We start from the raw sequence: 25,639 nt of genomic DNA, 5'->3' as shown, positions 1-25,639 counted from the left end.
CGGGCGCTTCGCGCAGCACAGGCGCAGGAGCGGGGCCTGCTCCCGCCTGGGCCGGGCCGGGCCGGGCCGGGCCGCTGTGTCCGCCGGCGGCTCCCGGCCGGAAGCGGAAGCGCCGGGCGAGGCGGCAGCGTTGGTGTCGGTGTCGGTGTCGGTCGGTGTCTGTCAGCGGGCGGGCCGCGCTCGGCGGCGTGCGGGTGAGTGCGGCGGCGGCGGGGGGCTGCGGGGCGGGCGGCCTCGCCTCACCGCCTCCCGCCGCGGGCCCGGCCCTCCCTGGGCCGCCGCGATAAGGCGGGGGTGGCGCGTTTGGCGCCTCTGGGGGAGCCAAAATACTGGGGGGGGGGGGGGAGGAGTTACCCCCCATTTGTGGGGCAAAAGCCATTCAGTAGTCGGGACTTAGGTATTTCCAAGATATGCTTGTTTGCATATCTGTGCGCGTTAACTTAATGCATGTTTGTGTGCGTTTTACTGGTGGGAGGCTCCTTGCTGTGGCTTGAAACCGAGTTGTAGCTGTGGGTTGGTGCGCAGGTGTAGCTTACGCTTCTCTGGTTATTCATGCACCCTGGCGTTGCCTTTGAATTACTCGGAGCCTTACTCTTTTATGCAAATGTGGCAATAGGAGAGGCAAGTATTCTTAAGTCAAAACCACATCTTGTCCAAATTAGTTTGCATCTATGTTTATTTTTGCCTTGCTCTTCTAGAAGGAGGCTTCTAGCTTTTTAATGAACCAAATAACGATGGCTGGCAGACACTGTAGTTCTCTTACATCCCCTTGTTAGGGGAAGAATCTGAGTGGAAAGTATTAATTTGTGTGTTTTCTTCCAGTGTTTCTAATTCTGGCATGTCTCCATTCTTCCAGAGGCTATAGTTCTCTCTCTGCAATGTTAATATACAACGTATGTTAGGTGAAGCAAGATGGTTCTTAGAAAATGTGCTGATGGTAGTTACTGATTAAACGTGTACCTTGTCTTCTGGGCTGAAGTGTTGCATTTAAGATGATTGTGTAACATCATTGTGTAAAGCATATGGCTGTGCCATATTTGTGTTACAGGCCAATGTGAATCAAAAAGCCTTAAATCTTTAGTTGTACTGCATGGTTTAAGAAGATACCTTTGTTTGGGCAATTAAATTTAGGTAAGAAGCACCTACTTGCATGTAGCTGGCTACAAAATTGCTATGCAAATTCAGAATAGAATACTGTTGTCATTGTCATTCTTCCTTGTCTGACTCCCTACCCCCAAAAATAGATGTACGCTCACAGTTTGGTTCACCGATGGTTGCCTTCAGCACTAGCATCTGGACTTAATGCATCTCAGTGCAAACTCAGAGCCATTAGTTTGTGTTTAACTGCTGGTTTGCAGCAGGAGGTGCTGGTCCATTACAGTCCCGATAAGAAGGGCACTCAGACTCTGTAAAGTATCATCTCAAATACTATTTGTTAGAGTTAACCCTATAAAGAAAGAGGATAGCATTGATAATCTTACATCGCTTCAGGTGCTGGGAACCCTGAGTTGTGCAGCGTTGAACAGACCTCCTCTGATTCATGTGCAGCATGTTGTGCAGACCCTGTCCATAGAAAGGGTTACCCCGTTTCAGTCACTTGAGCTTTTAGGGGTTTTCTTACAAGAAAACAACTCTATTCATCATTTCTACTGTCAAAACAGAAAGGATGCTCGCATGAGAACTTCCTGCTTTTTAGATAAAGGCAAGGACATGTAGGTGGCGTAATCGCAGGTACCAAGTAGGAGCTGCTTGCAAGCTCCCCTGTTACAACTCGCTGCTGAGCTTATCCTGCAGCCATGGGTTGTGCATCTTACAGCACAGCCCTGAAGGCCACACTGTACATGAAGTGCAGCAGAAGACAAGCCTGGACTTGCTCAGATTAAATGTTACGTGGATCACCAGCTCCTTGCTGTACAATAGCCTTCGGGTCAGGATTGCTCCAACTGCTCTGCTGTGTCTCTCTGTAAAACAAGCAAGCTGTTTGGTGTCTGCTGTAAATCTACAAAAATATGGCTTGAGAAGCTAAGCAAGAAATTGAAAATATAAACTTCCTGTGTGAACACATCCATCAGCTGGGACTTAATTATCTGAGGAAAACGATAACTCGGAGAAGGCAGAGCTATTTTGGGATGGTATGCTGTGTGAATGCTCTGCTTTGAAAACATCCATTCCTCCTACATAGTCAGCCATTCAATTCAACCAACATTGCATGCTGCCACTCTTGGGTTTGGGTTTTTTTTTTTAAACAAATAACTTCAATGCATTTGGACACAGCTGAATTTGGGAAGTAACTTCCTCAGCTTCTGCTGAAATCAGCTGGCCAGCTTTGGAGCTCATCCTGAATGCGGTTTCTTTTTAACAGTTTGACCAGAACTGTGGACTGTGAGGATGTTGGGACACACTGTAAAACCTTCCTTTTTTTATAAAAAGCTTTGCCACTGTGAGCAGATTGCTGTTTGCAGCAGCTATAAAGCCAGCAACAGGTAATCGACGATCCTGCTGGACCTTTGTTCTCTTGAATTTCACAGGGAAAATGCTTGGATATCACAGTGCTAAAGAAGCCTAGGCTCAAAGTGACAACTGACCTTGCATAATCTTTTCATTCTCCCTTTAGTAACAGAAGAACGCTATTCATCTGTGAATTTGTCCTAAATCAGGTGTGTGACACGTTCTATAATAGCAATGCTAGCTATTGCATGCTGTTTGTACTTGAAATGCATCTTATGAAAGAGTTGAGCTCTTAGTCTTGAATTTCCATCAGAGTCTACATACAGACTTTGGCAGTATGGGAACGAGGAATCTTTCAGCTCTTTAAAAGATAGTGTCCCTTTCTGAATGAGCAGGAAGACAAAGGTATTCTGGGATTCAAAACATATAAATATGTAAGGACCTACCGCATTATAGCTCACTTTGCATGCAGTTATTTCTAGTTTTATGTCAGAATGATTAAAAAAAAAATTTATATATGCACCAGTTTTATGTTACCTGTGTACTGAGGTGTTATTTCCTAGTGTCCACCTTTGAAGGTGCCTCCATTTTGTCCTCTCTGCTAGCCCTGACTTCACATCAGAGAGGGTTTTTTTTAGTATTTAAAAAAACCCAAAAAACATCTTCTCCTTTGGTAGCATTTGCCTCTTGCAGGTATATAACAATTCATAAACAATTATGCTTGTTGCAAAGGAAGCCAAAATGTTTCTGGTTTTCTTCACAATGCCAGACAGTCTTGATAATGAGCTGTAGTTCAGCTCTGAGTTGGTGAAAATTGGGATTTGAGGATGACAAAGCACATACCTGGCATACAAAGATGGGACTGATCCTCTGGCAGTGATGTTCTTTGGAGCATTATTTTTTTATTTTTGTTTTTCTGGGCTATGCCTTCATAAATGCCTTTACTGTTTGCTCCTAATCAAAACCCTACCTGTGTCAGGTCTTCAAACCTTAACCTGCACCAGCTGTTTCTGACGAAATGTATTTATCCCCAACTGCAGTGGTAATTAGAGCTTGGTTACTGAGCCAGCTGGTAGTGAGTTGGTAAAAGAGAAAGGCTTAGTGCAGAAGTCCTATGGAATTACTGTACACCAAGGGCAGACAAACATCTCTTGCTCCCTTCTGCCTCATCGATGCTTACTGCTGATTTAAAAAAAAGGAAAAAATAAAAAACATGTTTTCACCTGAGTTTCTCTATTAATTGTATGTTATTGCAGCATGCATCTTTTTGTACTTCTCAACTCTGAGAAATCTTAAACCTGTGCATTGTAAAGGAGAAAAGAGAATAAGAAGGAAGAGGAGAAAAGGAGCTCCTTTTCTAGTCTTTCCAGGGTAGCTATTCATCTCCTTTATACCAGTAAAAATTGTAAAGAACCTAGTTCCTCTTTATGTGGAGGACCTTTATCGTCATTATCATGAGGACCTCTATGATTTTTTCTTTTTTTTCCATAGAAAAGGTAAATTGTTGCAACTTACTGAATCACTGCAAAACTCAGTTTGTTCTTGTTCTTTTTTAGGCAAAAATGTCTGCAGCATGCGACTTCGTTGCACTCCAGACTGGGCAGAAGATGCCTCTCATAGGACTGGGAACTTGGAAAAGTGAACGTGGGCAAGTAAGCAGAGAATGATACAATACTGTGCTTGCAACTAGTATTTGTGTTTTGTGCACCTTTTTTGAAGATCCTAGATCTGAGGCCTGGATCCTTCGCTTGAATGGTTTTAGTCTTAGGTCTGCTGAAGTCAGTGGAATGTATGTATATATTTGCATGACTAAGGCCTTAAGGCTCAAAAGCAGCAGCAGCAGAAGATCCCTTAAGACTCGTTAACCCAGGCCTCAGGCAGTGGTGCTCTGGGAGATGAATCCAGAAGGAGACCAATGGGTGGCATGAGACAGGGAAAATGCTGTAGCCATAATATGGTGCCTGACTTTTCCACTGGAAAATCCTCAGGCTGCCAGTTTGACCAGACATCCCTCTGGCTTGGGCTGATGACTCAGCTGAAAGCATTATTTTGGGAGGCAAGAACTCTATAGTTGTTCTTGTAATAAGTCCCATTCCAGCAGTCAGTCTATGTTTAGCAGAAAAACAAAGAACTTGCTTGGGTCATCCTGCTTGTAGACTAAGATGACTGATGTGTCATTAGACATTCACTCTGCTTCTAAATGCAATGAATTGGCAAACACCACACTTGAGAAACAATTCTGTGTATTACTACAAACTGTCTGTGGGAATGTTTGTGTGCTGTGGACTCCTGTTGTAATACTTCTCCCCCTTGTCTGTCTTCTTTCTGTTTCATTTAGTGGAAGGGTAAATTCTTGGGGGAAGAAATTGCACATACTTGCTGTGAAAGGCAATGTCCATTGCTTGGTGGAATTCTTAGGTGGTATTGTTTATAATGCCTTTTGGATTATGTGTACCATTGCATGTCTGTGCAGTAAGTGTTGTATATCTTGCTGCTACTTTTGCATTAGCTTCACGATGGTTTTGGAGTATGTCGGATGACATTGTGCTCGTGACTGAGGGAAAGTTAGAAACCTTCTCATGATGTTGTGCTATTCTCTTGTGCCAGGTAGAGGAAAAGGTGGGAAACAAGCTATAAAAATTGAATCTGCTCAGTCATTTTGTTGTTGGCCTTCCTGTCCAAACAACTGTCAGGACAGTAGATCTGTTGGAAATAGAAGCTGTGCTGGTGTGGAAGCTGAATTGGTGTGAGAGCTCAGTCAACCTCTTAAATGCGGACAAGGGTGAATGTTCAGCTCCGTCCCTTAAAACATCAGCTGACAACTGAATTAAGTTTATTAACGTGCAGGAACTTAATGGATTCATTTCTGTGCACCCAAAGCAGTTAAATGTGCATTGTCTAAAACAAATGCCTGAAATGAAACAAACAAAATATGAATGCATTGTTTATTTTGTGCACTAACTGTTCTGAGGAAAGCGCGGTCTTATAAAAGAACCAGAAAAGATCCTGCTTGTGCATAATTTAAACCTAATTCAGATGGATTTTGCCACAGTAAGCAGTGCTTCTAGCACCTGAACCCCACACGGGATGCAGCCATCTTCTCTGGGGTCCCATGGAAGTCATTGAGAGTCACTTCTCTGGAATATGTACTAATCTTCAAAGAGTTATTCCTAGAATGTATTGAAGGAAAAATCTAGGAACTGCGGTGAAAATGGCAGGAGTTACAGAAGTTGCTGCTATTCCTATGGAATAAATAAATTCCTGTTTATCACTCTTGAGAATTCAGAAGCATAGCAGCAATTTGGCAGAGCATCCACGTGATTTACCCTTAAAAGGACGTGATGTCGTTCAGGGAGAATAATTGTAACTATGAATTAAAGACTAAGGGCCAAAAACCTAGAGAAGCAGAAGAATTATCATTGATGATATTTAATCTAGCTGTTTCCCAAGTAGAGGCTATTTATCGAAAGCCCTTTTGTGCAAGGGCTGCATTAGAAGCAAGAGTGGAAGTGGGTGGCTTTTAAATTATTCCAGTGAAATATTTTGCAGATTGTAATTAGTTGCTTTGCCAAGCTCCTTTTCAGTCTTGACTTTACTCTCTTGAGTAATTTATTATTGCTGTTACTATTCATGATCCTAAACAAGACTTGACGTTGTAGCCAGATCTTAGCAGTCCAGTACAAAGGCGTCATTGCAGCCCTAGTTTCCTAGATGGTAAGAATAGGGGGAGGGGATTATTGAATCTAAATCTACATTGGAAGACTATAGGATTTTATAGGATTTGGATCCTATAAAATAATAGGATGTTTTCTGTCTCACATGATCAAATGCTAGAAGAGAAATTTGTTTTACATGTTACCGTAGGAACATGATGGGGGGGCTATTGAATGGACGGGAACACAGTACAGAAGCTTATGAACTGGCAGCATGAATGAGTTTAAAGAGAAGTCCATTCAGACAGGAGCATCAAGAACGTCAGTAGCATGGGGTTTTTTTAATATCAGAGCTTGATTATCTGTAATCCTTTGATGCTTTGTTCTCTTCCCTCATGTGGGCCATGCTTTCAACCTGGAGGATTGATGATCGGTCTAACCTGCTGTGACAGAGGCTGGTTCTGTGGGCAAGAGAGACACAGGGCTTGGGGAAGTTGTATTTCTGTGCGAAACTTCAAGAAAGCTGAAGAGGAAATGCATACCTCAGAAAACCAGTTGGACTGGGTGTCTTGTGACAGGATTGCAGTTATGGAGGAGACTGTTTAGTTCTTGGAAAAGTTTGTTAGACAATATAGAGCATCCTGGTTATGTGCACAGAAATTCACTACTGCTGGTATATATTAAGGGAGGGACTTGAGTTCAACATCTGAAGGATAGGACACAAAACTCTTTATTTTAGGGAGTGTCAACTCTTAAGTTGGCATTACTTATGTGGTGGTCCGAGTTCCTTTTCAGCAAATTTTAGTACAGTATGTACAAGCTGTGATATAGCAACACTTATGTTCTGGTCATATTGCATCTGAATATTGTGTGGACTGATGATCTGTTTTTTTCCCGTTTCCCATCAGCAAATGTGCTTGGCCAGCTAAAATGTGACTACTTTGCAGGAAGCGGGGGAGGCTGTCAGAGCCTTTTCTTTCCGAGTATCATTGACTGGAACTGTTAGAGTGGAAGCCTTTTCATAATGGCTTGGTGCTGTGCAGAAGAGGCTCCCCAGTCACTTGAACTCTGTGTTGCTTGGAAGTATAAAGATGGCTTGTTAGTTTTTCACCTTGCGGTGGGCAAATTGAAGAACTGGAAATCTAGTAATGGATATTATAATGAATTCAGACTTACAGATTCTGTTTCCGAATCTGCCGCTGATTGTTAAAAATATCATGTTCCTCCATCTTCAAACACAGAAGAGGATGGGTGGGAAGGCCAAGTGCCTTGCTAAGGATGTATAAATGTGAGTGTAGTTCCTAGGATTTTGCTATACAGTGAAGGAGAGTGAGGCTTCAGCTGCAATACTGTGTCTGTTTTGGGGCAGACCTCTTCAAGAAAAGCATGAACCAGCTGATGAGACAGCAACAGTGATGCAAGGTTTGGGAAAGGGGAGTTGTGGTGGAAGCGCCTACAGTTACATGGTCAAGAGAGGTTTGAGAGGAGGCATGCTGGTGCTTTCCAAATGCGCAACAAGCCCTCACAAAGGAGAAGCTATGGATTTTGTGTCTGTGAGGAATAGGATGTGGCATCAGGGTCATCTTGTAGAATCATAGAATCCTTTAGGTTGGAAAAGACCTGTAAGATCATCCAGTCCAACCATTAACCTAACATTACCAAGTCCACCACTAAACCAATTAAGGGTAGAGTAGCAATTTCATGTTTCCTGGCTTGGTGGCTGGATTATTTACAATGAAAGTGAAAACTAGGAATCATTAAGGCTGGAAAGGACCTCTAAGATCATCATTCCGATCACAGAATCATAGAATTGTTTAGGTTGGAAAAGACCTTTAAGATCATCCAGTCCAATCATTAACCTACACTACCAAGTCTACTCTAAGCCAATCAAGGGTAGACTAGACTAAACCATGTCCCGAAGTGCCACATCTACCCGTTTTTTGAACACTTCCAGGGATGGTGACTCCACCACCTCGCTGGGCAGCCTGTTCCAATGCTTGACTACCCTTTCCGTGAAGAAACGGCTTTGAACATAAAGCTATCTAAGCATTGGAATAGCCTGCCTGTCACAAGAAGGGTTTTGACAAATGCGTGTAGGAGTGGTTTAGACTTAGTTGGCCCTGCTGTGGGGCATGAGGATAGACTAGATGATGTCTCAAGATCCTTTCAGACCTACTTTCTGTAGTTATATGATGCTAGGTTGGTGAGTTGCACTTAAGCTGTGTGACTCAACTTGCCTAATGCAAAATGAACTCAGTAATTGCTCCTTCCATAGCAGTATTGACAGGCTAAACTAAAGAATATATGGAAAGTCTGAAGGATCCTTTAGCTATTGTTACTTCACAACACCAAATATCCGGAGGCATATGAATCTCCAACTGCTTTTGTTGTCTTTCCCCCCCACCGCCTCCCAGGAAATGCCCCCCAGAACCCGTCTGAACATAATCTCAAAAATACAAAACTTTCTGGTAAAACGAAGTATTCTTCTTAAATCTACATCTGTCTGTTATTAGGGTTTTTTTTTTCCCCCTCCAGAAATGCTTTTTTTTCCACATTTTCTCTTGATTGTTTGCCTTTTGCATGGAACAGGAACTCTCAGTCCACATTGGAATGTCTTAGTAGGCTGAGAGTAGTTTACACAAATACAGATTTTTCCCAAATCCAGACCTTATTTAAATGACCAGTCCCAGTTTTTCAGTGCTAGAAATTTATCAAAACATGCTGATACAGAAATACAGCCTCCTGTTTATTGCTTTGCAGAGACATGTTTGGAGTGCCTTATCACTAGTTTTCTGCGAGTGGTGCCTACTTTCATTTTATGGCAAATTTTGTGCCTGTTTGGATTAAAAAAAAAATTCTGATAAAGGAAATGGGGGATTAGTACAGACAAAGAACACCACTGTTTTTCCTTTCCTTTCTGCTTTAGCCTCACAACTCTCACCTTTTTGGAGGGTGGATATTGAGTCTTAAAAGCCTTTAATATGTCTCAAGCGATTTCAGAATTACCACGACCGTGACTTTGTAGTGACCTTCTGAGGAATGTCTTTGTCAAAAGTGAAACAAGGACTGTAAATACCATCCTGCTAGAGAAGGGAAGAGCTTACTTCACTGCTGTAATAGAAGTGCTTTGTCATTCTGGCTAAGGGAAGCTGGTCTACATTCCAGTTTTCCTCTCAAAATGCCAAAGAATGCACTCGGAATATCCTGTGTCTGCCTTTACTGCAGGTCTTGACAAGAAAAACAAATGAAACCCACCAGTAGAAGAGCAATGTCTTTCACATTTGATTGCCCCTTCTCTTTCTGTAGCATCTGAAAGCAGGACTGTACATGTTTTTAATTGGTGTTAATAATTTTGTCAGCTTTAAAATTGAAAATGTTGGTACTTTGATTAAGTTGAAAGAAATCAATCTCTCTCTAGACTTTGTGGACACATTTTTTTAATCTCTTGACAAGAGACACATAATATCTATAAATACATTAGGGCCCTGTTGCATCAAGCCTTATACACAGAGTAATTTACAATCTCCCACAGTCTCAAGAGACAAGTCAGTGAAGAGCAATGTATAGAAGTCCCTGCACCGATAAAATGTACTCTTATTGTAGCACTTCAGATGGATAGATGTAAAAGAGAACATGTGCTTACTGTCCACTGGAAGTTAAATTAAATAGATTTTACTTAATGCTCATCAACCTAATGGGAGAAATCTGTAATAATTCTTCATTCTTGCAAGGGACACGTTGCTGTTGGCAACACCTTCATTATCAGCCACGTGGAAAGCAAAATGCAAAGTTGCAAGCATCATCAGGAGATCCCCTGCAGGCCATGGGTTCACATTCAGCAGTATAGTGACTTTAGTTGTGCAATCAGTGAGAATGAGACATGAAGGAAAAATGTGCCATAAAATAGCATTATCTTGGAAATTAAGTGTTAACAGTTGAACCAAACTCAAACTCCGGCAATTCTGGAATTAGAAACCAGGCTCTTCCTTTACTGGGAGAGAAGAGATTCCCTGGAATCCTGGAAGAATATTCCAGGATTGACTGACATTGATTGGTCTGTTAGTTCCAGAAAGTTTGTCTTCCTAAGCCATGATTTATTTGAAAATTGCTTCTTAAAGCTCATTTTATATTTAAGAAAAGCGTGACAACTATCGTTAAGAATGAATTCCTATTCTGTCTGGTGAGTTCTTGCATGCTTGGCCTGTGTGCATGGTGTGTTTTCTTGTTACTCTTGGAGCATCTGCTAGCAATTAACTCTTACACTCCTAAAGGCTGTGCCACAGAGGACTGTATCTTACTCTTTTTGAGTCTCATGATGTTATGTAGATCTGTGCTTTGGGGGTTTTCCTCACTAAGGCCCTAACTTCTTTTTTTTTTTTTTTTTTCCTTCCAGTCATGTGTCCCTTTTTTGCTGATTCCATTGGATAATCTGTTTCTGATTACAGGTGAAAGAAGCAGTGAAATATGCCCTAAGTGTGGGTTATCGCCACATTGATTGTGCAGCAGCTTACAGCAATGAAGCAGAGATCGGTGAGGCTTTCCAGGAATGCCTTGGGCCCAACAAGGTAAAAACACAAGAACCACCATGCTGACTGTATGTTGTATCAAAATTTACAACTGTGACCTGAAAGTAGACTGTAAAGTTAACATTTGTGGCTTTTCCTCCTGGTCTACCCCAGCTGTGTGTTATTAATCAGGAGCAGGCGTGAAAGAGGGCTTTCTTTCCTCTATAACGATCCTGGCTGTCAGGAGGAGAAAAGATTGTCAGGAATATTTGCATGGAAAGTACAGAAAATGCCTTTTTAAATTTCCCTGCCCTCCTCCCCATGCCCCGCCACAAAGTATCCCAATTTGAGTTTTCAAAACATTGGAGGTTCCCAGAATCACTAATTAAAATGCAAAATATTTGCCATGCTTTATATGAAAAGTTACTCTAGTTTGCCAGTCTAGAATAGCATGCAATTGTGGGTAGCCACAGCAAATTTGGTGACTGTGGGTTTTTTGGTTATAGATCAGATATGAGAGAGTAAATGTGTACTTTTTTTTTTTTTAAATGGTGTTTGCATTTGAAGGTTTGGTAACTGTGACTCTAGGGCCTGCAATGAGAGCCCATGGCCTAAATATAAAGTAAGGTCACAGGCATTCATATGGATGGCATGAGGTGGAATCTTAAATTCATTCCCTTGTTCTTGTTGGCCTGAGGGGCCAGAAGGCTTATGTGTACAGCCTCAGAGCTCCTGGGAAGAAAGTTCTTATGTTCCTGCTTTCCTGCTGCTCTTGCCTTGGCTTTAGGGCAATCTCTTTGTTATGTGATTAGCTTGAGGGAGGCTGTTTTCAGCTTGCCCCAAGGATTCCTTCCTACTAGCTAAGGGAACTAATATAGGGAAGCATAGGACTCTTTTATTCAGTTCCTATTAGCTAGCTAACTTAAAACTAGAATTTTTTAAAACATCTTTCTCTTTGAATACAACAGTCATGTGTGAAACACACAAATAACTGAATGGTTGGAGGAGAGAAACTAAGCAATTAATCATTCCAGCTTCTACAAAGTATAGACTTGAGTGAAACTTGGTCCTGCGTAAGTCATCAAGAAGTGCCCTCTGGTGTTCTGTGCTTCAGCTTACCAAATAAGATCTCCCTTTTGAGTTTTATACTTCCTAGTTAACCAACTTTCCATTTCTTTAATTTCTGCCTCTTATCCTGCCAATACAGGGTGCTCAATTCTTAGTGTGTTCCTCCCAGAACCTAGAAACTCAAGTGCAGAGGTTTGGGGAACCTTCTTCTGTTTATTTTCCCACACTCTTTCCATGAGAAGCATTCTTTGTTTATAACATGTGATGAGTATAGTAAGTTAGCTGGTTGTGTCTAGAATATGTGAATTGTTAAATAGAAATTACAAAATTTACATATGAATAAACTGAGTGATCTTTCTTTTGACCACATCACGCTTAGTAGTGGCTTTAACCCTTGAATTGGAAACTGTGGAGAAGAGTGTGTGTGTGTGTAAGGGATTGTTTTATTTTTCAAAACTTCTAATAAATTGCTAAGTATTTGATATACTTTAGGACTTGTCAATGTAAGTGTGTATTTCTCTCGCTCTTCTCCATCCAGTATATTTTTGAAAGGTTTAATTTGTAGGTTCCATGTGTTAGCTTTTTTTTTTTAACTTAAATTGTTTTATTTGTTTTAAAGCTAGTTGGGGAATTGCTACAATTACCCTTCTGAACTTCCTCCAGTAAATTATGGTCTCTTCCCTTTCTTAAAGGTTATTAAACGGGAGGACCTGTTTGTAACATCAAAGCTCTGGAATACCAAGCACCACCCAGAAGATGTAGAGCCAGCGCTAAGGAAAACACTTGGAGATTTGAAACTGGATTACCTGGACCTGTACCTCATGCACTGGCCTCATGCCTTTGAGTAAGTTCTACCTGGAAAGGGCACAGAAAGCAGAAACCCCAGTTTTACATAAGCGGCGGGTGTTATGTCCTGAGGAGCTTCTTTCTAGGCTGTGAATTTTTTCCTGTGTATACTGCCTCAAGATGTGTTTCAGTGTGGCTGATAGTGTAGTCCTACAGACTGTCATATGGACAATCTTTTCTACCCATAACCTGTACGCTTACTCATTTGGTCCATTCATTCACAGAAACAGTTGTTCAAATTTCATTTTTCTTTGAATTTCAGTTGGGTGAGAATTTGTTTGCTGTTAGATTTGTAGCACGTCTGTAAACATACAGTAGAGAAAACAAAATTCCTGGTTTTGTGTAGCTGTATTGTAAATAGAAAAGGGATAATTGTTTTCATTATTTAGCAGTGATGAGGCTGGAAAAACGGGTATTAAGTCTTCATTTAAAATCTTTAAGCAATTACTTAATTTTTTTAATAGTGAGAACAACTAATGAAATTAGGATCACTAAACTTCTGACGGTTTGGCATGGGTGCCAAAGTTAGGTAACTGGAAAGAAGTGATAAAGCTTTATGGGACAGGTTTCTACACTGAAGCTTGCTGTCTTACACTAGCTGAAAACTTGGCTTGCTCAGGGGTAAAATATTTGTCGAGTTTAAAATATATTAGAAGTTTAAAATAGTCTAGTGTCTTCGTCTAGGCATTGGTGAAATGTGGCAGCTATTCTTGGTTCTGCTACTGACCTACACGGTAACCTTGGGGAAATCCTGTCACTGCTTTGTGCCTTAGTCTTACGTATCTGTAAAATTAGAATTAGGTGCTTTGTAAAGACAACAGCACTTTTTGCTAATAGTTATTAACTGTACTGGAGTGGCCAAGCGCATGCAGTATCATGCTGGTATCTGTATGAGGTGGAAACGAAAATTGCTTCTTATGACACTTTTATTCTACGATTCAAGGAAATATGAGAAAATTCTCCAGTTAAGTGCTAAATGCACTTACCCTACAATCCCATCAGAAGCACTGTTCCTTGGTTTATTTTCTTGTAGATGTGGAAGCAGTTCCGCGCCGCCCCCCCCCGCCCCCCAAATCAGTAAAAAGGCAGGGGGGGAATAAATCTCCTGACCAGATGTTTGCATGGAGACTTCACTCAACAGGGGAAACCCTGTCAGTTTAAGGGGCTTCTATCTGTTCTGCAAATTTGAGAATATTTTTTTCCCCTTCTAGTCCTATGAACTGAATTTTACAAAGCATACAACATTAACGATAAGAGGAAAGATGTTCAAAGTGTAAATATATTCCTCAGCATAACAGAATGAGGAATCGTTTTCAACTAGAGCTGGTTTGGAGGAAGAACTGTTAAAAACTCCCCCTATTATGAAACAGGTTTGTTTTCCAGTTGATTGAAAAAAAACAGTAGTTGCTTTGATAATAACACATAACACAAATAATGTTGTATATTTAGATGTTACTAATATTTAAATGTGCTTGATGTGGAAACCATTGACAAAACTGACGTTCTAATAAAGCAGTTTTATGTTTTCTCACTGGAAACTGTTCACTCTACAGTTTTCCATTAGCTCTACTTCAACTGTTTTAATGCATGGTTATCTATAATGCCTATTGTATTGGGAAGCTAAGCAAAAGAGTGTTACTTACACAGAAATTAAAACAGACTTCTGGATGAAAGTTACAGTGCCTCTAGGTTGTGACAATCTCTCAATGTATTTACTCTTGACATATGAGGCTGTTTCTCTGAGTTGGGAGCTCATGAGGTTTTCAGAGTTATTTTTTGTTCCAGATCTATCTGGAATAGATCTATCTGGATCCAGAACAAGGACCATCTCCCCTTGTCCCCCAGCTGCTGCCATTTCTCACACCGTTCCCTGCTTAGCTAGAGAATGTAAGACAATCTCTGAGATCTGAGCCAGCAGAGTCCTGCAGTGGTTATGAAGCCAGTGCTCTTCCAGTGGGATTGCTGGCATCCCTCCGTGCATGGACTGCTCAGAGACCAGTCATAGCCCTTTGGCAGTGCGGTGGTATCACTGCACTTTGTGTGTGTTGTTGGCTTTGTTTTTAATTTTATTTTTTAAATGCGTTGGTATGACTAACTGGAAACACACCCAACCTACAATCAACATGTGCATGTTAAGACCTCTCATGAAAATCTGCACTTGTATCGAGCGCTGACACTGCTACAGAATCCAGAGGGAGTGGGAAACCAGCATACTCTGAATACAGTCTCTCCTAGATAGCTCTTAAACCAAGATCCCTTGGGTAGCAGCTCCAAACAGACTATGAAGAATATCAGTCCTCCCTCAAAAACAAATTGAAAAACCAAAGCCTCCCTCTGAGCTGCTGTTCTCTAAAACAGCTGTTTTGCTAGGATCAAAGTGTGCGAAGAGCTGCTGCTGTGTATACAGTGGCTTATCAGTTTTGTGTAGTCACTACCATATAGGTAAGTAGTTCAAAGTACTGTATAACAAGTTTACATAGGGAAGACTGTATGTGAAATAATTTCTCATAGTAAAGTCAGCATAATGGAATTCAACGGACAAATTTGCTCAATTTGTACTCTGTCCTCCAAACTATGTATAAGCTTTTGAGAATACTTTGAGGAAAGTTTCTTTTAGTGAAGAACTAACATAATATAACCAATGTGGTGTATGTACTTACACTTCATCTTTGATGCTATAGACGAGGGGACAATCTCTTCCCAAAGAATCCTGATAACACGATGCGTTACGATTACACTGATTACAAGGACACCTGGAAGGCTATGGAAAAGCTGGTAGAAAAAGGTCTTGTGAAAGCCATTGGACTGTCAAACTTCAACAGTCGTCAGATCGATGATGTACTGAGTGTGGCTACTGTCAAACCAGCTGTGCTCCAGGTAAGGTGAATAAAGGTGTGGTGGTTTGACCCTGGCTGGATGCCAAGTGCCCACCAAAGCTACTCTGTCACTCCCCTTCTCAACTGGACAGGGGAGAGAAAATATAACGAAAAAGCTTGTGGGTCAAGATAAGGACAGGGAGATCACTCAGCAATTACTGTCACGGGCAAAACAGACTCGACTTGGGGAAAACCAGTTTAATTTATTACCAGTCAAAACTGACTAGGAGAGAGGAGTGGGAACATGTGTAGGGTAATCAGAAATAAAACCAAATATTAGAACACCTTCCCCTCACTCCTTCCTTCTTCCCGGGCTCAACTTCACTCCTGATTTTCTCTACCTCCTCCCCCCCAGTGGCACAGGGGGATGGGGAATGGGGGTTGTGGTCAGTTCATCACACGTTGTCTCTGCTGCTCCTTTCTCCTCAGTGGGAGGACTCCTCACACTCTTCCTCTGCTCCAGCGTGAGGTCCCACCCAGGGGAGACAGCTCTCCATGAACCTCTCCAGTGTGGGTCCTTCCTGCGGGCTGCAGTTCTTCACGAACAGCTCCAGCATGGGTCCCTTCCCCGGGATGCAGTCCTTCAGGAGCAGACTGCTGCAGCGTGGTTCCCCCGTGGGGTCACAAGTCCTGACAGCAAACCTGCTCCAGCGCGGGCTTCCCACGGGGTCACAGACTCCTTTGGGCACATCCCCCTGCTCCGGCGTGGGGTCCTCCCCGGGCTGCAGGTGGATATCTGCTCCTCTGTGGACCTCCATGGGCTGCAGGGGGACAGCCTGCCTCACCATGGTCTTCACCATGGGCTGCAGGGGAATCTCTGCTCCAGTGCCTGGCTTCTCACAGAAGCCACCCCTGTAGCCCCCCTGCTACCAAAACCTTGCCATGCAAACCCAATACATTAGGAGAGGATGAATACCTTTCCTGTGTGTCCATAAGAGTGAAGAATTTGCAAACCAATACTATGTATTTAGCACAAGGGGTGTAGCTGCTTATGTACAGGGAAGAATATAGCCACCTCTGCAGGAGCAGGGACACAGAGGTGATCTTTCCAGGCAGATTAATTTGTTGAGGTGGAGGCCTATATCCATGTTCTGTGGCTATTTGTGCCTGCTTAGTTGAACAGGTCTGTGGAAGAGTCCATCTTCCCTCTGAGGAACAATTTATAAGAAAGAAAGACTGCAGGGGAGTAACTTGAATCCATTCTGTAGAGAACTTCCTTGCTTGTTGGATGATCTGTTTGGTACATGAGGAAAATCCAGCACTCTAAATTTAGGCAATCTATTCTCCTTTTCCTGTAAACTTAGCCTACCAGATGCTTTTTCATTCTTTCATTAAAGGTTATCCTCATAAGGTTTTGTAGAAGCTGGAATGACTTCCTGTGATGTGTTTGGTTCTGCTGTGCTTTTGACTTCCTGTTTGTTTAGAGTTTTGTGTTGATATCTGTTCTCTAGCCACTCATTATGGGTCATTTTAATAGGTAGAATGCCATCCTTACCTAGCTCAGAATGAGCTGATAGCTTACTGCCAGAAACGAGGACTGGTTGTCACTGCCTACAGTCCCCTTGGTTCTCCAGATCGCATGTGGAAACACCCAGATGAGCCTGTGCTTCTAGAAGAACCTGGGATCAAAAAACTGGCTGAAAAATACAGCAAATCACCTGCACAGATCATCCTCAGGTACAGAACAATTGTGAGAGAGGGTGGCATTTGGGAACTAGCCTTAAACAAAGCAAAACATGCAAGGTAGAAGGAGTTTACTTAAGTGTATGTTCTTCCACATCAGTGGGGAGTTAAAATCACAGGGGGTGCCAAAAGCAAACCCCATTTGGTGCTTGTTTTACAGAGTAGGTAGAGTTGGTCCTGCCTTAGGGCAGGTGGATGGGCTAGATCAGAGGGTTCCGTTTGGGGCATAGACCTATGCCTGGGACAGTTCATTACCTTTTCTGCTGTGGAACAGCAGTAGGACAGTTAAGGCAGCAGTGTACCACATTTGAGTGCCACCTACTGAATTTGGCCGTGGCCAGTTGCTTGAACCCTTGAGTGCTTGCTGCTGCATTCAAATGGGCTCCCAGGAAGACGGGCTGAGGAAGGGACCTTCCTTCTTCGCACTGAAGAACCCTTTGCTGTTTTGTTTTTATATAGCAAGAGCCAGCTACTGGATACTGGGAAACAAGATGATTGAGTGATATCCAGAATATGATCAGCACCTTGTAAAGTAAAATTGGATTTCTATCCTCATTTTTTGTCTGGCTCTGTATCTCTCAATATCACTAGTACAGTCTTGGGCAGCAGCAAGTTACCCTGCCACGTGAACGTGTTCAAGACTTGGTGCTCAAGCCATTAGACAGGCACCTAAGAGATCTGGGTTTTCTTCTAGTTTCTCAATGGTCATTGTGTTAGAACTTGCGTAAAATGCTTAAGTACGTTTTTCTGACTGTTTCTTGGGTTTCTAGCTTAAAGCACCTGAAACTTGCTTGCTTGTTCAAAGGCATGAGCATCTTCCTCTCATTGATTAGTCCAGTGGCTACTGTCTTGCTTCAGCTTGGACATACTAGGTCCTAATACAATACAGTGCTATGACAGCCCTCTTCTGGGTACTTTTATTTCACGTAGAAACATAAGTGGCATCTCTGCTGCCACAGGTAATTACTCAACCAATACAAATATCGGGGGTTCTTGGGCTGCATGCATAGAAGATCTCTCTCCTCCTCTTAACAGATGGCAAGTGCAGCGTAAAGTGGTTGCCATTCCCAAGAGTGTCACTCCTGCTCGCATTCAGCAAAATCTCCAGGTAAGTTTAAACGGAGGAAAGGAGTTTCAGCAATGCCCTTTCATGTGAGTAATATACTGTCCTACTACTTGCAGAACAACAAGCTGAGGCACTTGGTTCATACTTGTTCATCAATGTATGCACATGCTTAGAAGGGAGGGTAAAGATTTTTGGAAAACAGACTTGATATGTTTTAAGCAACTAAGCGTGTATGTGTGTGCATGCAGGTGTGCGTATATGTGCATGCACAGTCTTGGTATCAAAAGGTAAAGAATGTCCTTGGCAGAAGTCTAAATGGAACGTCTTTACTGAAATTTATTTGAGATACAGATTTATTGAACAAGGCAGTCTTCTAATGATATTTATTGGTTCTTATTTATGAATAACAGTTGTCCTAGCCTGCAAGTGAGGGCTGGTGACTATTTCTGCAGCAAGCTGCTATTCTAATGATGATGAAGGAATAGAATTAGTCTGATTCATTTCTGAAGTAGAGACAGTTCGCTTTAGAAATTATTTGAAAACTCTGACTTCCAATAATTTGGAAGGAAGTCTCTGAATCACCTCCAGGAGACCAGGTTGGCTGGTTACATACTTGTTTTCAAGTTAAGACTTGTTTCTGTAACTGTTACTTCTATGAAACTGTTTTCTGCCATATAGTTTGCTGCTAGAAATGTCAAGAAATTCCAGTAAACTCTGCAGTTACTCGAGGTTTAGATCTGCAGGGGAACAGAATATTGACTGAATAGGCAGCACTTGGAGGAACAGTCCCGCTGCTTTTTATCTTTGTGGAAGAGTGCTAGGCAGTGTCAGTGTAAGCTTAGAGTTGGCAAGCGTATGAACACCTCAGGCTTTAAGCCTTTGTTTTGGTGTTTGTTATAAAATGGGTTTAACTGCAACTTCATATTTATGAATAGAAGACAAACTAATACTGTCTGAAGCCAAGATTTTTAGATACATGAATTCTGTTGATCAGAGTTGCATGGAAATTCCCTCTATTTGAGGCTCAGACTTACCAAAGTTGCAGCTTCTGAAGGTGTTTGAAATATTACAAGTTGCATTATGTTTAATTTAATTGGTTTTAACACTAGGATCTTGCAATTCTAATAGAGCATGTAGGTTTTATTTTTGAAAGTGCAAAAGAAATACTATGTAACTACAGCTTAATAACTTATTCCAGTCTTGTGTGTTTGCCTCAGTTACAACTGTGTTGTTGCACTGTCATCTGAAATTAAACACTGAAATAGTCAGCAGTGTCTCAGGTCACTGCTGCTGTTCCATTCTGTCCTGGATTATTGAGAAGTGGAACCTTTTTGCCTTTAAGTCAAATCTGTTGCTTGTGGATCTCTGGAGAAATTCATGGCACAAGGGGATGGTTGTGACATACAAAGGAAACAAAACCAAGAGACAAAACTCAATTAAATGTAAAAAACCTATGGTTATTGAATAAAGCCTCTTGCTTTTGTTCTCAGGTGTTTGATTTCAGCCTCACAGAAGAGGAGATGAGCCACATTGGAAGCCTGAATAAAAACTGGCGTTACATTGTGCCAATGATTACGGTAAATTTCTCATGTTTCTGTTAGTTTTCATTATGTGCATGTGGCCACAGCTTGGGGTTTTTGCAGTTTTCTTTCTTTTACTGTCCCTATCAGAACTACTTACTCATAAGAACACTACATCTTTTTAGGGTATCTAAGATGAAAGAATTTTTCAAAAGCTCAGTGCAAAAAAGGTAACTTTTGGAAAACTATTCTCCTCTGTTTTGGCCACTGATGGCTCTCTCGAGTTGTCATTACTGACCTGTCCACGGGCCTTTAAGCCAGAGTCCCATCTTCAGATCTCACCAAACAGCTGATTTGTTCTTCTCCTGTACAAGCAGGCTAAGGTCCCTGCCGTTCCTCCAGAAGTACCCCTTGTTCCAACTGTCCCTGTCAACTTTATACTGTAAACCTCTAAGATCAGTGAAGACTCAAGGTGCTTTTAGTTCTCCACATCCATTGTGGAAGTCACATGAGGGAATTTGTCCACTCCCCTCCACTGGATGTCCCCCCTTTCAGCATCTGTTGTAATGACCTTCCTCCAGTGTAAGGAGTTTGGCTTAGGCTGTTGTATTTTTCTTCCCAAATCCATTAGCCGCAGCGTCTTTTAGCATCAGTAGTTTACTCTGTCACATGAAACCTTACCTCGTGTGCTATCAGATGCTAGCCTGTTTTTAGAGGACCGATGCCTTTTAAGTGTTGAAGTCCTCTTGGTCTTTCTTTTCTTATATTAAAGGACCTAACCTTGTTCCTTTCCCCTCTCTGGGGGGCAAAAAAAAAAAAAAAGTCAATGCCTTGTTGTCTCCTGTCTTTATAGTGTTCCTCACTTCTTATTGTCCTGCTTCTGACTATACAACAGAGAGCTGTTGCCATTCCCTGGGGCATCACTGACCAACACATGGCAACTGTGCTATAACGAGTCTGAAGTGATTTATCCCTTCTCTATCATACAGTACACTGCATAGATACAGTAGGTCTCTGCAAATTTGAAAGCTGTCAAGCATACCCTTGCCTCTCCAGCAGTTTGTCTGCCTGTAAATTATTCTTCAAGAGTCAGTGGCTACTGGCTCTAGGAATTCTTTGGAGGAACCTTTTCTCCAGGATTTGTTATTGAGTTTCTTTGAGTACTTGAGGGCATATCAGAGGCTAGTCTGAGTTAGAAAAGAGAAGTTGTGAGTGTGTGGTGAATTACTGTCTCATATCAAGGGTAGATACTTGTTATGGCTTTGACTGTTTGTCATGATGGGGCTTATGTGACCATCAAGGCCATGCTTTTAACTGTAGGGTTGCCTCAGTATGTGGATGTAAATATAAACTCCCACATCCCTGCAACCAAAATTATCTTTGTGCTTATGGATCAGGAGTCTATGTGCCAAACTGCAAGCAGCTATGCTTGTGTGAATGTGGTAGTGACAAGCACACCTGCTGCTTACAGTATGTTTCTTTCAAGTGTTTTGCTACTTGTGCTGCAAACAAAGTTGTTTTGTTAATGACACTACAAAATACATTAGAATGTAGCCTGGCTTGGATGAGCAGGGGATAATTCTTGTGCTTTTGTTACCTGGGAGACCTGAACAGATCACAGTGATTCACAAAGGAGAGATGAAACACAGTTCAAAGTGCTAGCCCATCCAATTAGAAAAAGGGTGAATGTGATGCAGCTGGGCTTCAAAGATACTGCCATGTTGTCAGATAACAAGACAGGAAGAAGCAAGATGAGGAGAATTAAAACAGGACTCTGTAGCTGTAAGATGTCTAGTGAAACCTTTTGTCTCCTGCCCATCCCTTCTGGGCTTATCAGAAAGAATTTTCATCAACTGTGAATTGAAATTCCTGTCTAACCTTTCATGCCTTTCTCCTCTAGCTTGTAGTGTCTGGATTTCAGTGTGATATGGCAGTGATGTCAGAGCTCCTATCATGACTGATGAGACAGTTTTTCCTTGCTTTACTTCACTGATATATAACCATAAGTTCTTATAGTTGTGCTCTCTTCTCCGCATTTGTGTTTTTGTTTAAAGCCTGAGGAGAGGCTGTTACATTGCATGTAGACAATTTAAGTTGCTTTATACTTTAACAGCTCGTTATGTGGATAGAGGTTGGAAATTATTCAGCCCTACCTTGCACCAGCCTGAAATCAAAACTTTTGGAAACATATAATTGGCCAAGGAATATACTTAAGCAAAACTTGAATGACTAGCAAGCCAGGAGAGGAGGAGTGATGGTGTTGTACACATGATGATCTGTCTGGTTTTGATAGTTAGCTACCGTTGACCTGCAATGTGTTCACTGCTGATTTTAACCCCCCTCCTTCTCTCAAATTCCTGGGGTAGACTGGAATCAGCTATGTGAGATGTTGCTTCTGGCAGCTGCTGTCTTGGCATGCTGTGAAGAAGAATATTTACCTGAAGAACTGTTCTGTGCAGTGAAATATGCTGGGGGAAGAAACTGGGGGGAAAAATGAGGAATATGAATTCTAGGAACGTGTGGAAGTTCTTGTCTCTCAAGAGACTATGAGGAAACCTGAAGATACTGTGATACTTTTGTCCACAGTTTCAATGATTGCCTTCAGTTGACAGCTTCATTTCAGCTTTGTTTTATTTTAATCTGAGCATCAGTCAAATGTTAAGGTTTAACATCTTAGTTTTCTGCTCTGTAGTGCCCCCAAGTGACTAATTTCACACTTCCAGCAGTCTTCACGATAAACAATTCGTTACTAGGGATTCCAGTTGTTGCTTTGAAAAGCAGGTTTTATACTGAAAGCTAATAGAGGGACTTGCGAGTGGACACTTGGTTTGAAAGTCCCTGTGATTCCCTCCATCCCCATAACATTTTGAGTGATCTCTAACATCACATTAATATAAAAATCATATTTATATGTATGTATAAAAATAAAATATTTCTCTAACATAACATTTTATTCAGTCATTAGTCACTTGATGTAAGTTTGAGCTGAATGATGCTAGTCTGTCACCAGGGAGGTGTGTATCTCTTTGCCAATGCTGCACCTAAATTTCCACAAACATTACAGAAAAGGAGCAAGGTTTTACCTCAGCTCCTTGGAAGTTGGAGGTGTTGCAACGCACTTAATGCAACTAGAAATGCAGCTTGTGCGTCTGCCTGCTTAGTGGTGGGATGTAGGAATTGAGACTTCTGCATGGCCACGTCTGCTTTTGGGCCAGCCTGAGCCGCTGTTTCATTATCTGTGAACATCAGTTTCAGTATTCCCATTTTACAGCTGGAGAAGCTGGTCTTCCACGGAAATGTTCATAAACAAAAAGTGCTATAAAGGAGCTCAGTGACGCTATTGATACTTCAGTGTATGACCCTGAACAAGTTATTCAATGTGTTTCATCTTATCCATCTGTAAAATCAGCAGCCTGGCAACTCTGTCATGGAAACATGGGCAAAAGCGCCAACTCCAGTAAAGTGTTCTGAAGTGTGCATGTTACAACATTTGCTCAATAACAGCTACAAGGCAAAAGGCTTTTAACTATTTTCAGTCTAATTCTTCAAGCCTCGGCAGGTGGAAGAAAGACTTGCTGTAGGCTACAGAAATACTTCTTTTTTTAAAAAATTAATTTTTAAACTTTTTCTTTCAAGAAGTGTTAAGAGGACTTGGGGGTAGAGGGAACAGCTCTTGTTTAAGATCTGAAGAAGATGCTCTCAGATGTTTGGGCTATGAAAATTTAGAAATCTAAACCATGCAGAGTTTGAAACTGAGAGTGAGAATGGATTTTTGTCTTTCTGACATGAGTCTGTTTACTTCACAGGTGAATGGAAAGCTAGTAGCAAGAGATGCTGGACACCCCCATTACCCCTTCAATGACCCCTATTAACTACTAGAAAATAAGGTGTTAGAATAACATGCTCGTCTCCACATCTCCACACTTGTCCACAAAGTAATTGTTGCCACAGTTTGTCAAAAAAACCTGTCCAACTATAAACCTTCCTTCCCGAGTAGGTTTACTTACAATGTAGTGCTTCTAATTGATCGCCTTTCTGGAGATATACTGTAGCTTCCATGTCAAAGTTTGTGGATTTATTACAATGACTGCAGGCTTGCTCCTGGAAGCATCAGATCTTTTGGGAATTAGATAAAGAGTTGGTGAGCCTAAATCAAGGTCCAAACACATGATTATTATCAGGTTGGGGCAATACTTTGGGTTTACTGCCAGTGAAACAGTTTTGAAAGCTTTAGTTATTACTATGAGGGGGGAAAGGCACAAAAACATTTTAAGACTAAACAACTGCTCAGCCATTGACTTTGATATCTTTATTAATATTTTTATACAGGGCATAAAGTGAAATGTCCTACAGTTGCACTGTGCCCATAAACCATGCATTAAAACCCAAGTAACCAGCCATGCCCAGTGCTTTTTATCCCCTTTAGAGTATTTGTGGGACTTAGAATTCTCTCTTCTCTATTTTCTTTTAATCTGCCTGTACATTTGAGGAGAATAAATGCATACCCTGGAGCAGGCCTTCAGGGCAGTCGTCTCTCTGTTGCTTGTCACATGGGTAGGTTTCTGCTCTGACAATAGCTCTGATTGTCCTATCACAAAAGCCTCAAGAACTTTTTAGCACGTCTTGTAGAAAAACATCCTGCTTTTACCATGAAGTTGTCCAGTGTCTCTTTACCAAAGATGTGCAGTTTGAGTTCTAGAAGGTCACAAAATTAGCTCCTGACTACACAGTAAGAGGAAAGACGTGTCGGAGGGCCCCTTCCATTTTAGTGTCACATTTTTGGCGGCTGCCTGGGCTGATGCTTGGGAGAGCTGGTCCTGTCTCCTGTTCTACCGCTGACCTGCTGGTAACACTGGGCAAGTAATTTGCCTTTTTTTTGCCTCTGTTTTCCCACTTGCCATGTCTCTGTGTTACTCCCCGGCAGGGACTAATTTACTGTGTGCTGATATACTGTTGAGAAGGACCGGAGCTCTAGCACTAACAATGGTTTAATTTTGTTTCAGTCTCTTAATGAATTGTCTAGCCATCTGGGTACAAAGGGCATGAGGTGTTAGTACCTACCGGTGCTCCAATGGTGATACCTTCTGTGGCCTTAGCAACATTAACACTTTATTTTGGTTTTCTCTACCTGTAAAATAGGATTAATGCTTATTTGCCTTGGTGCAAGGCAGAGTTTCTAAAGGCCTTGTGGATTTAAAACGGAGGAACTCTTTCAGATCTGTTGATGCCATTCAGAGACGGTTATAGGCACAACTCCTCATTTGCTGCCGGATAAAGAAAGTTTAACTGGCTGTAAGTGAAATAAAGAACACTTTTTTTTTAATTATTATTTTTCCCATAGCAATAACAAACATGGAATTAGAAAAAATAATCTTCTGTATACAAATAGTTCAAAAATTAAAGAATTAGTTTTGATAAACCTCATTTACAGTAGGCCTATAGTAAAACTATATATTCATCTCAAGCGTAATGCCTCCTCAAGTATTTCCTGCCCTGGGCCTCACAGCGTGCAGCTGAACTGGAACAAACCTGTTTATCGCTTTTTGTAATCCTTATGTAAAATTTAAAGAATTTCTGTTCCTCAGAGAAGTATTTCCTAATTCCTGCTGAATTTACCTCAGTGGAGAAAGCCATTACAGCTCAGTTAGGATTCTTTACTAGACTGGACCTTTTTTTCTAAGGGAAATGAAATTTCTGTTGGCTTTTTATTATTCTAGTGAAACATGGGTGACTTTGAATACAGTTCTTACTGCAAATCAGTAGGGAAGCAATTTTACTTGGAAGGCGCTATGTAGAATGTTAACAGCAGTCATCCTGCCAAGAAAAGTGGCTTTTGTTGCATGTATTTCCACTTGTATGTTTGCATGTCTTAAATAAATACTGTACTCAGTGTATGACTTTTGAGACCTCCCCCCCCCCCCCCCCCCAAATGTCAGGGCCCCAATTAAGTTTTTCTAGTTACTTCTCTAATCAG

At 41.6% G+C, this 25,639-nt stretch overlaps 1 protein-coding gene across 4 annotated transcripts; it reads left to right on the top strand.

Moving 5' to 3' along the window:
- Nucleotides 1-147: 147 nt before the first annotated feature.
- On the top strand, nt 148-24,294 carry AKR1A1 (aldo-keto reductase family 1 member A1). 4 transcript variants are annotated; one of them, XM_075710867.1, is made up of 10 exons: nt 2,239-2,483; nt 2,615-2,657; nt 4,005-4,100; nt 10,547-10,666; nt 12,367-12,518; nt 15,202-15,397; nt 16,874-17,073; nt 18,115-18,187; nt 19,636-19,722; nt 23,472-24,294. In XM_075710867.1, exons 1-10 carry the CDS (start codon nt 2,389-2,391, stop codon nt 23,535-23,537), a joined length of 1,128 nt encoding a protein of 375 aa, XP_075566982.1. In that variant the 5' UTR covers nt 2,239-2,388; the 3' UTR covers nt 23,538-24,294. The 4 variants fall into 4 exon arrangements, with proteins under 4 accessions (XP_075566984.1, XP_075566982.1, XP_075566981.1 ...); XM_075710866.1 differs by lacking the exon at nt 23,472-24,294 and adding an exon at nt 22,032-23,465; XM_075710869.1 differs by lacking the exons at nt 2,239-2,483; nt 2,615-2,657 and adding an exon at nt 148-194.
- Nucleotides 24,295-25,639: the final 1,345 nt, after the last annotated feature.

This window comes from Pelecanus crispus, chromosome 5, assembly GCF_030463565.1.
Source record: "Pelecanus crispus isolate bPelCri1 chromosome 5, bPelCri1.pri, whole genome shotgun sequence".
Taxonomy (NCBI): domain Eukaryota; kingdom Metazoa; phylum Chordata; class Aves; order Pelecaniformes; family Pelecanidae; genus Pelecanus; species Pelecanus crispus.
This window is presented reverse-complemented; position numbering and strand designations above follow the sequence as displayed.

Coding starts and splice junctions, on each gene's coding strand:
- AKR1A1 (XM_075710866.1), top strand. CDS start 2,389: ATGTTGGGACACACTGTAAAACCTTCCTTTTTTTATAAAAAGCTTTGC. Junction 2,658..4,004: donor GTGAATTTGTCCTAAATCAG/GTGTGTGACACG, acceptor GTTCTTTTTTAG/GCAAAAATGTCTGCAGCATG. Junction 12,519..15,201: donor CACTGGCCTCATGCCTTTGA/GTAAGTTCTACC, acceptor TTGATGCTATAG/ACGAGGGGACAATCTCTTCC.